The following is a 10,604-nucleotide window of genomic DNA, read 5'->3' on the forward strand; positions in this document are numbered from 1 at the left end:
GGTCTCGCCCCCAGTAAATTCTCCCAAGTTTATCTTTGGGTCTGCTGCGTTTTGTTTTTGATTCAAATGTACAAATTTATATACATTTTTGCAGTTTTCTTCTGGCATGATTCCACGATTCTCATTGGTTCTTTTGTCCTTGTCCATTTTGGATTTTGATTGGGTTTGTCCGTTTTGAAAAAGTTGTTCCCCTCGCCTCGCCCATCCCTCGCCTATTTCCGTCTCGTTTCGCCTCGTTTTGCTTTGCTTCTTTCTTGTGTCGTGTAACCATAAAAAAGAAAGGGAGTAACATCCTGTAATTCGTGATAATTGTGCCTCAAAATAAATTATTGTTCAATAGAACAACAAAAAAATATATTTGGTTTCCAGCGTAATGTCCTTGTGTAAAGTTTATGTTTCGAGTTTATGACATGCATGACATGGGAACGTCATTCAAATATTTTGTCTGGCGTCCGCGAATTGAAATTGTAAGGTGTAAGGGCGGTGATGTTTGTTAATTTAGTTCATGTAAGATGGGTTGATTGGGGTAGTACATAGTATAGGCAGGTTATTTTATGTGTATTGTGTAAAGTGATTGGAAATTTTAGTAGGTCAAACCCGGACGTAAGTTGTGTTTCGGTATGTGGCACAGTCAGGCCGTGTTATGAATGAGGAGGCTCTGTTAGTACGGGCTTCCGAGGAGCGGGAGCGTATCTTCCAGAGGTACGAGCGTGGCCGAGAGAACCTAGCCGGCCAGATAGATCCTTGGGAAGACCCTGAATTTGAAGAGTATCACAAAACTGACAGGTAAATTTGTTGTTTTCAAATGTTGATAACCAATATTCCTACACCTACGCGAATTTGAGTCCTTATCGTAAGGAAGCACACAATATCTTTATGAAAATTATCTTTATAAATATTTGTATTATTATACATAAATTAAAATATCATACATCTATCATATTTTAAGAGTTTTTACCTGTTTGTATTTAATTAAAGATGATATCATCTTAGGAATTTATTGGTTATTTAGTATTGAGCTGGAGATTCTTAATCTTTTGTAGATATTAATTAATTCGATGTTTTGATTATGTATTGTAATAATGTCTAGTTATTTGTTCATTAGGATAATGCATCACTAACTAAAATGATACATTAGCAACAAAAAAAATACACTGTCTTTAAATACCATTGCCTCTCATGGATGTTAGGGTGACTATCAATAAGCATTTTACCTCGTGCAACACCCATTGTTTAAGTTGCCCTATTTCATATGGTCACAGCTAGGTCAGACTGGAGTTGCTTTACCTTTTACCTGATAAAGGAAGAAAGTACCTGCAAAAAAACAACAGGGTGCTGGTGGTGACATGTTAAAATTATGTGTTCTCTACTATCTATGCAAGGAAAGTGGATTACTAATCTGTATTGAGAAAATCAAGAAGTTTCCAATAGTTGTTGTTGTTATATGCTTATATTGTTATTTTTTTTGTCATGTACATATCTTTGAAACCCACTGTCATTGGGATGATTAGTTTATTGTGATAAGCTGCATTACAGTGATAACTAACAATATTTTATACTGAATGCCAAAGCGAATGTGGTATTTAATTTCCTGTTTAGAAATAGTTGATTAAAATGAACAAATGGATGATGCTCCAAACATTAATATTGTTGACTTGAAATTTATATAATGTAATATTTTTATGCACTGTGACCAGTTGCCTTTTTTTTAAAAATACCAATATTCACCTACGGTTAGGGAAAATAATGGGAAAAATACACTGCAAAATTGTTTAGGATTTCCATATTAACAGATTTGCAGAGGTCACACAGCCACTTCCTGTAATCATCTGACTTACCCATACCTGGATTGTAGTGAGAGGGGCCGTCGGAAGGGACTGAGGGATAAAAATAATACCAAATTCCCATTAAAAAAAATATATGTTTAACTTTGACAAAATTATAATCTCAAAGGCATTTTCTATTTAGTGTGTTTTTCTATTCTGTAAGTTATTATTAAAAAATAACTATGGCTGAAGCGAACTTGATATGGCATTGTGGCAATGGCATTTAAATTATACTCTTAGGTTTACAAGGAAAAAAAACGAGCTGCTAATGGGGTCATGTTATGTGAATGGGGTTTTTAATTATATCATCTGAGTACCCTGCAAGGTATACAGATGTGACTAAATGTATGTAGTGTTGAAGCATACTGAATTGTATTTCTGTACATAGGCTTTTACATAAGGGTCATCCCACATATTTTAGACTCTTTACTAGTATTTTGGTTTTTCATTATTATTATTAATTGCTGAAATTATTGTAATTTGATGCTGATTAATGCGAAATACTTAATTATGTCTATTCCCTTTTTAACTACCTTCAAATAATGGTGGTTCTCAGTTTGACTTGTATTTATGTATGTTTGTCCGTGATAATCTCGCATTTCACTGAATTTATTTTGATTACACTTAGGTGGAAGCAGTTCTCTTTTTACAAATCTTATACTTCTTTCTTTGCTTGCTCACTCTTCACTACTACAAAATAATAACATCTTTAAACATAAGGAAAAATGTTTTACTCTGGTTACAACTATTGTACAAGATACAGTCTTCTACATACACATATTTTTAAACAAATGCTGTGCGAAGGTGTTAACTGATGAGTAAAATTATAAAAATCTATGAACTTAGTGGTTATCGTAACTGTGTTATATTTCAAGCATGTGTAGGTACTTACTTAAATCCTTAGAAAATCGCGAACATGGTATTTGACAACATATTATTATAATACCAATTTAGATAATTTTATCAATGCATGATTGCATGCAACTAGGCATGTGAGATATACTTGTTCAGCAGTAGTGTCATAAAATGTGTAAATCTTACTTTTAATAAATAAGGAATATATGAGAACTGCTTAAACTATATATGTGGTTCATCCTCAATTAAGTAATATCTGGTTGGCCTTGTTTATAATTACTGCAAATTTGACACAAGATATCAAAATAATCTAATTTTCAAAATGAAATCATATCAGATGTCTATGTCGTTGTTTGTTGGAAATACATATTAAGTAGCATATTAGTTAGTTTCAATTTAATTTTCAATATAAAGTTTATAAATTTTCAGATATGGCTTCATTCACGACGAGCGGTTGCCGCAGAAAACGGCGCCTCAAAAGATCAACGTCGAGGTGGAAAGGGAAAAGAAATGGGTGAAAATGCTCGCCACGTGGGACTCCCCCGCCACGAAGGAGAAACTACACAGGCGGATATACAAGGGCATTCCAAAGTCACTGCGAATGAAGATATGGTGCAAATTACTCGATATAAATAGAGTTAAATCAGAGAGTCCCGGAAAGTACCAAGAAATGTTAAAACTAGCGAAGCAGTGGTCCACAGACGTAAGACAAATAGATTCAGATGTCAACAGGCAGTTTCGAGAACATCAGTTTTACAGGGAAAGATATTCGGAAAAGCAATGTTCCCTGTTCAATGTGCTATGTGCCTACAGCATTTACAATTCAGAAGTTGGTTACTGCCAAGGCATGTCCGGCTTGGCCGGTGTTCTTCTAATGTACATGGATGAAGAGGATGCCTTTTGGGCTTTAGCTATACTCTTGTCAGACAAGAGGTATTTGATGCACGGATTGTATGTCGAAGGCTTCCCAAAGTTAACGAGATTCCTGGAACATCATGATAAAATACTCACAAAGTTCATGCCAAAATTAAAACACCATTTTGATAAATTTGGTTTGGATGCAATACTTTATTCTCTCAAATGGTTTTTTGTTTGTTTCGTCGAGCGAGTGCCCTTTAGTCTGTGTTTGCGAGTGTGGGATATATATTTGTTGGATGGTGAAAGAGTGATCACTGCTATGGCCTATACGATACTCAAGCTTCACAAAAAAGCAATCATGAAGTTACATGATATGGATCTGATTGTTAATTATATTCAGGTATAATTTAATCTTATATTAAGATTCATCTTAGTCATTAGTTTTTATGACAAATTTGTAATGAATAGAGTACATAACTTTTCATAATCAAATCAATAGATTGAACACTTTGATATGTTTCAAAACAATTTATTCTGTTTTGATTTCAGGTGAAGCTTCATAAAGATTTTGGATATGACGACGACATTGTTATATATCATCTCGAACGCTCAATGGATGAGCTGAAGAGAGCGAAGTTAGACTATCCAGGACCCCCACCACCCAGTGAGCTACCAAAACGTGCACTTGGCATGTTTGTTGAGCCAGACAAGAAATCCAAAATTGGCCAGCGGGCTGAGAATTTTTCAGAGACTGAAAAGCAAGCTCGTGCTACTGTGATATTAAGGTATGGTTAACCCAAAAGTTTGTTTGAAGGGTGTAGAAGTGTTTTTTTTTCTCAAATATATGTCTCTCATCTTCGCATATTCAAAGATGCCTTTAGCTGTTATGATTCAAAGTTTGGAGTCTGGTTTTCAACTTTAACCTTAAAATTTGGTTAACTTTATCTATTTAAAAATTATAGTCTTCTTAGCAGGATTTTTTACGCTACTTTCCTTATTGCAGACGAGAAAAAGCGGCAATGGAGTTGCAGGAACTACGCGTATCGCAAAGCGACACAGTTTCAGGTAATTTAGAGGCCAGCCTGCCTACCACACGCTCCACCTCAGACGAAAGCCTCGGCTCTAATCATTTCACGCATTTATAAAATTATACACATTACGATGGCAACACTTTAAAATGTCTGTCAGTTTAGTTTTACAGATGAATTTGAAACAGATTTAAAATTTAGAAATCTATATCAGATTTGAAAATTTGGATGAGCGTTAGTATAATCCCCCTCTTGATTCCGAAAATAATATTAATATTAAAATTAAATTCCACTTCTGATTGCTCTTATGAAAATCACTTACTTTGTCACTAATTTTACAAGCTACCGTTTCGGTTTTATTTAAAATCTAACAAGGTTATCTCGATATGTGCCATTGTTATGTGATAATTTCAAAATTAATTTGCATGAAGTTTGTGTGAACGCCAACCGTTGCATTTACCGTTTTTTTTATTTGAACATATTTCACCTCGATTGTAAACATCTGAGGCTACATTTCATCATTTGCTGAGAAAGAGATTTTATAGCTTATTATATGTTACTTTTTTTTTTCTAAAAAAAGAGACGTATTTCAAAAAATTAAAGATTAGTTTTTACGTTATCATAATGTGGGTCAAACTAAGGTAATTGTGTCCAGTTTGTGTGAAGAAAATCTGGATCGGCAAATAGTAGAAAGGTGCCGCTTGTCTTATGAGTGCATGAATTTAATCAGTTTTAATATTTGTAAATCAAGTGCCAAGATCATTCATTTTCTGTTAGATTTTTAGAGAAAATATTAATTTTAAAATTATTGTAATTATTAATTATTATATATGAACGCGGACATGAGAATAAGGCGCCGAAACCTTGCCAAATCATAGCCATTAAATGATTCGATGCTTCGATTAGACGGGATTGCTTCGTGTATAATCCTGAATTACCGAATCCAGGATCATTTCAATGGATGGATGTAGGTACATAATTTAGAAAAGTATCATTGGTAATGCACGCGGTTGAATTTGAAATCTGTGCACTATTTCTTGTCCAACCATTTGTTATTATAATTCTGGCAGCTCATTTTGGGTTGTATTAATGAGTTACCGATGAGATTTAATTCATCAATCTTAAGAATATTTAATCGATTTAAAATTACATAAATATTTTTCTGAATTGCAAATCCAAAATTTTTATTAATTTTAGCAATATTTGTTCTATAAGTAAACAAAGGTAAAACTTAACGTTTTTAAGCACTAGGAAGAACTGATATTCCGTTCTACGTAACTGATTAAGTACTGATCACAAATTGTTAACACAAATATTAAAAAAACTAAAACCTTTAAGATAAGAAATAATTTATTAAGTAATAATGTTGATAGATACGTGTAATTTCACAATGTGAATAATTTTCAATGACGTTTTTAAAATTATTTTCACGAAACGTTAAACATTTATGTAAAACGTGACGGCAGCGGCAGCTGTAAATTTAAAATAAATGGTTGGGAAAGACATATGTAAGCTTTTATTAACTTAATCCTTCTACCACCATCATTCCAAAAATTTTAAATGTTACAGCAAAACTTGAATGATCTTCCTTGTATTTTTGTATGCGTAGCAGCATTTTATTATACATTAGAGTGGATTTGTAATATAAAGTAGGATTCACTAGCTAGTTTTGTCATTTAAATATTTCGAGTACAAAATAATAACCCCAAATTTTGTTTATGAGTGTTTTAGATTAGTTAATATTTCAGTCAAGGGTCACAAATATTAATGAGTATATAATAATATAAAATTTTGTAAAATAAATATTTAGATTTGAGAAATACATCGTTAAAGCCGATATGAAGAGGAAACTAAATTACTGTAACTTAACACTTGTTTTTAGTACCTACTGAATATAAAAAAGTTGTATATATATATACTTGTATATAATTTTATCTGTGTGATATGTCTAATATTTGTTTCATACATAAAACTTAATATTATGTGTAGATAAAAGGAACGTTATTATGTGTAGATAAAAGGAACGTTGCTGAACTTTTTTAATATTTTAATTTTATTTTACTTTTTAAAATAAAGTTTAATTTTGTTCCTTTAATCTATTTGTATTATTTTATAACTATTCATGCTATTATTAAGTGTTTAGCTAATAATATATGTTGTAAGAATAAGTCAGATGAACGATTGTGCTACAAAAGTGCTACTTATTATGGTATAGATTATCTTTTTTCATTCATAGGCGGTTGTATAAAATAATGTGAATGCATAAACGATAACTTTTGAAAATCAGTGTTATTCTTTAAATATTGTTTACCTAGTGCAATACATTCGATAATGACAAGGATTTTATTACAGCATTTATACATAATTAGATATAATATAATCTAAGGATCATGGTTATTAATTTAATTCGTTTTATTTTTTTATAATATTGAAATGCTTGCCATTTGTGTCCCCTATTTCCTCGTGTCTACTTATCGGCACTTGATGTAAAAATTAGATTGCAGTATACTTTGTAAATTGTAGCTCGGCTTCTATGAAAGCTATTAAATATATGTGAATAAAGTTTTTAGATGGAGTCATTGCGATAATATATAAGCTTTGCTTTTTTATTTATTTGAAAGTAAATTCTGTAACATTTGGCTGCACGGATAAATTTTTATACAGCGGAGACTCGCTTTTGTCGAAATCTAATGTATATTCTGGAAATTAAAACAAAATTTCGTTGTATGAAAAGACTATTTTGAAAAGCTTGCAGGGCATTTTGAGCAATTTGAAACCCTTCACACTGTATTTTTTCTGTTACCGGTTAGCAATGTAACATTTTACAAAGTATAAGCAATGTTGGTGGTTTGGCGGTGGGTTTATGTCGTTATTAACACAACAGTTAAGATATGCATTTAACACGCCGTCTCATAAGGTTCGAGGGTTGTCGGGCCAGATTGATTAGAGTCACAAAAATTTTCTACTGTTGTGAGCAAAATTTACCATATAATTCTATATTGGATCTGATTTTAGTTTTGTAGTATAATTTTGTCCTTTCACGACGTTCGGGTAAATTTAATTATATTTATTCGGAAGCACTTTTTAACAAAATAACAATGGGATGTAAGTTCTTTGTGAAAATATTTTTGTTTTCATGTACATATTTGAATTCCATACAATTGTCTTATTTCTAGTGAACATTTCTCAACATAATAGTAAATTATTAGGTTTATTTTAAGGATAATCCTCGAATCTTAGGGCACACTGCGCTTTTTATGTGCATACTCGCACACCACGCATCAAGTGTAATAACATCGATTTTGAATAAAGATGAAAATTTTGCAAAATAACAAATTTCATGCGGAAATTAATAATTTTTCTCAAGGGAAAACTTCACAATTTTTGATAGAATATTTATGAGTATCGCAGTACATGGTTCTTCTATTTCATGTTGTTCCTTGAGAGAAATTGGGTCTCATATATATACATAAGTATATTTAGTTGGCTGTTTTTACGGGTAATAATTAAGTTTAACCTTACCCAGCACTTGCTCACTTAATTTCCTAAATCTTTTTTGTATCATTGATTATTGTTGCTTAAGTGGATCTCTGCTCAACACTTGATTTTGTCTATTTGTTTCGTTTTTATCACATAAACCCACCCCTTTATGTTGGTTTTGTTTAATGTAATCACCATAATTCTATTTTTTATGTTAGTTTATTTACGGCCAATTGTGCTTTTTTAAAGTTTATTTCCTATTACCGAATATAATTTGAGTTTTCTAAGTTATAGTTAATTATTCATATCATCTACATACATAATGAAGAGTCTGTATCAAATCTGTTGAAAAAATTCATACCTTTTATCTCAAAATTTCATTACTAATTAGCGTTTTTGTTTCGATAGAATTGATACGATATTATTGGCTTGGCTAAAATGCAATTTATGTTATTGGTGTATACAACGAAACCTATACAGGAGTTTTCCTTTTATTTTTAGTTTTGCCGCCCGTGGTAGTGTGAGGAACATGAATTATTAAATGACAAAGCGACATGTCCGAAATCTTGTCCGGTATGTTTTGCTGTCTAGCCGTCACTAAGCATAGTCAAAGCACTTCCAATTATTTTATTATCTTTTATTTTTATGTATAAAACAATCAGGGGAGGAATCAATTTCATACGGGAGTCGCGCTTTTCTGAATGTGAACACTAGTCTCCTCTCCAGGGAGAGGACGCGACCGAGCCAAACGCCAAGTGGATGATATATAATACATAAACATGTTATACCTTTAAATACACCTTTTCACACACAATATAATTTGTGCCTGTAGTCGTACTGTTTCACCAATACTTAGGAAAGCGTTGTAAATGTTGTGTTTTTACCGCAGATGAGAGTTTATCCCAGGCCGTGCCTCTTCGCAATTCTCTCGCCTCCGTGGATATCCATGTGTCCTATCCCGCACCTATCCCCGCCTGTAACACCGATCCCGGATTACAAACTTATTTAATGAATGCCAGGCACCGTAAGAGATCGAAGCAAAGACATTGATAGTTTATAATTGTAGATATTATTCAATAAATAAGGAATATTTTGTCACGCATTTTATTTGTAAAGTTTTGAGCAGAGATTATACAAATCCTCCATTAGTTGCATGTGCGTTTTGTGGCGCTTGTGAATCTTGTAAACCGGTAAGTTAAATTTTTTATTTTACCATTTGCATGCTTTGCCCACCGGCCATTTTTGTGATTATCAGGAACTTCGCAATTATATCGCGATGCTTAGTAATGTGCTTATGATGTTTCAGATTTTGTATTAGTGACAGTGACCGATAAGGTATGCTAAAAGAAGCTCTATTTAGGTTTTGTAGTGATTATAGCCATATGCCCAAAACCATGGGCATATGACTACACTTCACGTCTTAAAATTTCACTAAGAGAAAACAAAAACTGTCATCTTCCTATCCTTGCCTCTCCGACACTCCATGTAATTAATGCAATAAATTAGAACATGTCTTATGCCTCAAGAAAATTCATGAGCGTATTTAGTTCTGGAATTCCACACGCGGTCGTGTGTTTGCTTTTTAGTTGAAACATAATTATTACTAAAAAAAACTTAAGTGTTGGTAGATGAGCCAAAGTAGGTCGATGATAAAGTGATTAATCCTTTTGGCATTTCTTATCAGTTGTGAAAAATGTTTACGCTGAATAACTTGGGACATAGCATTTATGTAGATAATACTATTATACTATTATGCGGTCTGCCTCCTATTCTTTATGTCAGCTATTAAATAATAGGTTTTGGTTCTAGAAGTAAATCATAATGTGCTATGGTCCAGTTAAAACCAATAAGTTCGCATTAGTCGAATTCAAATTTTAAACTTGCTCAAAGTTGTTTGTGATTGGACAGAACACAGCGGGGTGGCGGGAGGCGTTCGTTGCGACGACTCCGTGTCGGCCTTGGGTTCTAGACGCTCCTTGGCCGATACCAGTGTGACCAGTACAGCGGACCTGAGTGTGTTTTCTAGTGGAAGATCCCATGCCCCGGATAATTCACTGGACACGCATAGCAACGTTAGCGACGATGGCACTGGGTCAGATGGGTGAGATTATTTAATGTAGACTGCTACTTCGTGTTTGAACTTAGTTCCATACGTTAAACTAGAATACGCTTGACGGATCCGTCTCTCGAAATAAAAATCTCGTTAATTTATCGGGATTTTTCTAAGAGACCTTTTTCCTAATTTTAAGAATCCTCCACATGTGGTCTCTCTATCTAAATCTAAACTTTAACCCTTTAGACCCAGCGGTTCGGGCTGCGCGTTGATATGGCAATCGGTTGGTGGGTGGGTGTCCAATAAAAATAATGTATTTAATGAATAATCTGACTGTCTCGATCGATTAACGTACATCAGGAACTGTTTGCTCTAGAGAGCTAAAACTAAGCGAGCACTGAGGGAAGAATCACAAAAATTCTCAACTGATAGAAATCGGCATTGACACTTAGTTTTTGGTCTATAAAGAAAAGTTAACATTATTATGTTTTGAAATTTATTAGT

General features: G+C 33.1%; 1 protein-coding gene across 2 annotated transcripts in view; it reads left to right on the forward strand.

The window, feature by feature from the left end:
- Nucleotides 1–126: 126 nt before the first annotated feature.
- Nucleotides 127–10,604, forward strand: part of LOC106133927 (USP6 N-terminal-like protein) — a 19,065-nt gene continuing 8,587 nt past the window's right edge. The window contains exons 1-5 of one of the 2 annotated variants that reach the window (XM_060953849.1): nt 127–786; nt 3,111–3,939; nt 4,089–4,324; nt 4,543–4,604; nt 9,956–10,139. In XM_060953849.1, coding sequence (XP_060809832.1) covers nt 644–786; nt 3,111–3,939; nt 4,089–4,324; nt 4,543–4,604; nt 9,956–10,139 — 1,454 coding nt within the window. In that variant the 5' untranslated portion in view covers nt 127–643. Of the gene's footprint in view, nt 787–3,110; nt 3,940–4,088; nt 4,325–4,542; nt 4,605–9,955; nt 10,149–10,604 lie in introns of both variants that reach the window. The other variant, XM_013333804.2, reaches the window with a different exon arrangement.

The sequence above is a fragment of the Amyelois transitella genome, chromosome Z, assembly GCF_032362555.1.
Source record: "Amyelois transitella isolate CPQ chromosome Z, ilAmyTran1.1, whole genome shotgun sequence".
NCBI classification, from domain to species: Eukaryota; Metazoa; Arthropoda; class Insecta; order Lepidoptera; family Pyralidae; genus Amyelois; species Amyelois transitella.